Source organism: Otolemur garnettii, unplaced genomic scaffold (genome assembly GCF_000181295.1).
Source record: "Otolemur garnettii isolate 467f Iridium unplaced genomic scaffold, OtoGar3 scaffold00055, whole genome shotgun sequence".
NCBI lineage: Eukaryota > Metazoa > Chordata > Mammalia > Primates > Galagidae > Otolemur > Otolemur garnettii.
In genome coordinates, this window is record NW_003852450.1 from 3,386,844 (window position 1) to 3,390,336 (window position 3,493).

Sequence of the window (3,493 nt, forward strand, 5' to 3'; positions counted from 1 at the left end):
GCTGTCTCTTCTCTCATCCCAGATGTGAACTCTCGCTCTGCCCGGGTCCTCTTCCTCCTTGTGGTCCCAGGACACCTGGTGTTCCTCTACACCATCAGCTGTATGCAGGGTGGGCACACCACCCTCACACTCATCTTCATCATCTTCTACATGACAGCTGCACTGCTCCAGGTACGGACGGGCAGGAGCAGGTAGGGCTGAGATGCCCTGCAGGGAGGGGCAAGGCTTGGCCCGTCAGATGCTCTGCCACCTTTTTCTGTGCATCATGCTCCCGATAAACACTGGACAGGGGCTTAGGAGAAGAATCTGTGGCTCTAGGGGTCACTAACATGCTGTGTGACTATGACCCAGTCATTAACACTTTACTGAGCCTTGGCAATACATTTATAAATTGAGAGGAAATGAACCAGAAGTAGTGGTTTTCAGGCAGGTGGTTGTAGGATACTGAGCAGGTGGGCCTTGGGTGCCACTCCCACTGGCCTGGCCACAGAGCTCCCTAGGCTCTGTTTTGCATGCCAGACTTCCTCAGGAAATCTCATTTGAATAAAGAGTTCCACAGCTTAGAAATTTACCTAAACCAGTGCACTAGATAATCTGTAGAATCCCATCCAGCCTTGCCATTCTATAATACTGTGACACTTTCTCCCTTCTTGAATGTGTATTACTACATTTTTAAAACTTTATTTTGGGCTCGGTGCCTGTGGCTCAAGTGGCTAAGGTGCCAGCCACATACACCTAAGGTAGTGGGTTTGAATCCAGCCTGGGCCCGCCAAACAACAATGATGGCTGCAACCAAAAAAAAAAAACATAGCCAGGCGTTGTGGCGGGCGCCTGTGATCGCAGCTACTTAGGAGGCGAAGGCAGGAGACTCCCTTGAGCCCAGGAGTTGGAGGTTGCTGTGAGCTGTGATGCCACAGCACTCTAGCCAGGGGGACAGCTTGAGGCTCTGTGTCAAAAAATAAAAAAACCCACTTAATTTTGAAATAATTATAGCTTCACAAAAAGTTCAAAAAAATGTTTGAGACAGAGTCTTACTTTGTCACCCTCAATAGAGTGCTGTGGCATCATAGCTCACAGCAACCTCAAACTCTTAGGCTGAAGAGATCCTCTTGCCTCAGCCTCCCAAGTAGCTGGGACTGCAGGCTCCTGCCACAACACTCAGCTGTTTTTAGAGACAGGATCTCAGTCTTTCTCAGGCGAGTCTCAAACTCCTGAGCTCAGGCGATCCACCCACCTCAGCCTCCCAGAGTGCTAGGATGCCACATACTCTTCACTTAATTTTCCCCAGTGGTAACATCTTACATAACTATAGTATAATATCAAAGCCAGGAAGTTAGCATTAGTACAATTCACAGTACTTAATTTGGATTATACCAGTTTTACATACACTCACGTATGCATGTGTCTGTGGATATATCCAGTTTTATCACAAGTTTTGGCAGATTGCTATGACCACCACAATAATCAAAATACAGCAAACTATTTTATCACCACAAGGCTCCCCTATCCTACCATTCTACAGCCACACTCACCCTTATTATTACATTTTACATTTGTACAGATTTGGTTTTTGGATAGATGGCAGCAATGTGGTGAAACCTCAGTGAAGTCTTTTTTGCCCTCTTCTTCCGAGCCATCCACTTTTTCCTTCACAGGCCAACAGTATTATCCATTCGTTATGCATCCTTCAAGCTTATTCTGTATTTAAACAAGCAAACATATATATTTTTCTTACTTTCCTCCCTTTTTTAATACCCATATAGTCCACCATGCATGCTGCCTGCACCCTGTTTTTTTCATTTAACAATTTGCCTTACAGATCATTCCATATTATTATGTAAAGAGAAGAGCATCCTGATTTTTTTATGACTGCCTTCTATTATAGATAATACCATAATTTTATTTAGCCAGTCTCGTATTGATAAACACCTATCCCTCCAACTCCCTCACCCCCAGCTTTGGAAAGGTTGTGTTAGGACATCTTGGCACAGGCTGGGCTGAGAATCAACCATATGCTGCTGTTGCCCTGCCACCATTAGCCAAGTCCCCATGTTCCTTTTTTTTTTTTTTTTTTTTTTGCAGTTTTTGGCCGGGGTCGGGTTTGAACCCACCACCTCTGGTATATGGGGCCAGCGCCCTATTCCTTTGAGCCACAGCCGCCACCACCCCCATGTTCCCTTTTAAGTGGGCTCAAGTGCAGCACCTGGCAGAAAAGGAGAGGGGGTGGGTGGCGCCAAGGGTCTGTGGGTCTGTGGTGGAGGTTTTCCATTCATCCTCTGGCCTAGGTTAGGAAAGGTACACCCGTGGTTCCATTATCCATTATAAATACCCTGAGGAACACTCTTGCCTGTTTTTTTGATCAGTGAAGGGCCCCAGTATGGCACTTGATCCCCTCTAAAGGATCTTCTGATCCTTTGCCACCTCCTCCCAGCCATGTGTCCTGGATCCAGCTTGGGTGGCTAGAACGTGAGAACAGCTGGTGCCATTCCCTTCTGGGGGTATGTCCCAAAGAACTCCTGGCCGAGCTCTATTTGGGACTCCTCTGCAGCTGCTGGAAAGGGTGTGAAGTTAGGGGGTGGCGTCATTGAGGGCCAAGGCCGTGGGAGTACAAGGCAGCTGTGTGTAGGGCACAGGGGATTGTGAAGGGTGCTGGAACTGTAACCTCTGCTTCCTTGGAGAGAGAACAGAGAACAACCAAGTTTTGCTTTATAATAGGTGTCACTTCTGGCTTCTGGATACGTTAAGGGCTCTGATTCCTACATCTGGACCTCTTACGGCAGAATTTTCATACCACAGTATTTGCCAAGTACAGTCAAGAGTAAAACCTCCCAAATGACTGTGCTGGAACTTAGCCATTAGACACCATTCCTTCTCACACAGATACAGTCACTTAAGGAGCTGAAATGTCAGACATTATGCAGATTTTAGAAATGTGGGCCTGCTGTGCCATGGTATTCAAGATCAAGTGCATTGCTAACTTAAAAGTACATGTGAATCTTGTTAAAATGCAATTCTAATTCAGGAAGTCCAGTATGGGGCCTGAGATTCTAACAGTTCTAACAAGTTGTTGTTCATGCTACTGGTCTTGGGCCCACTAGCAAGATTCTTTTTCTTTTCTTTTTTTGAGACAGAGTGTCACTGTGTCGCCCTCAGTAGAGTGCTGTGCTGTCACAGCTCACAGCAACCTCAAACTCTTGGGCTTAAGCGATTCTCTTGCCTCAGCCTCCCAAATAGCTGGGACCACAAGCACCTACCACAATGCCCGGCTATTTTTTGTTGCAATTATCATTGTTGTTTAGCTGTCCTGGGCCGGGTTCAAACCCACCAACCTTGGTGTATTTGTCTGGCGCCATAACCACTGTGCTACAGGCGCCGAACTGCACTAGCAAAGTTCTATCTGGATCATCCTTAAGTATCCATGGTAACAGAAGCTAAACAAGAGCACAGACAAATCAAAGCAGCAGCTAATATAAAATGTATTCTGAATTGGTAT

General features: G+C 46.3%; 1 protein-coding gene across 1 annotated transcript in view; it reads left to right on the forward strand.

Annotated features, from left to right (window-relative positions):
• Nucleotides 1-3,493, forward strand: part of SLC41A1 (solute carrier family 41 member 1) — a 24,959-nt gene that overhangs the window by 17,710 nt on the left and 3,756 nt on the right. The window contains exon 10 of the mRNA XM_012806686.2: nucleotides 23-171. Coding sequence (XP_012662140.1) covers nucleotides 23-171 — 149 coding nt within the window. The remainder of the gene's footprint in view (nucleotides 1-22; nucleotides 172-3,493) is intronic.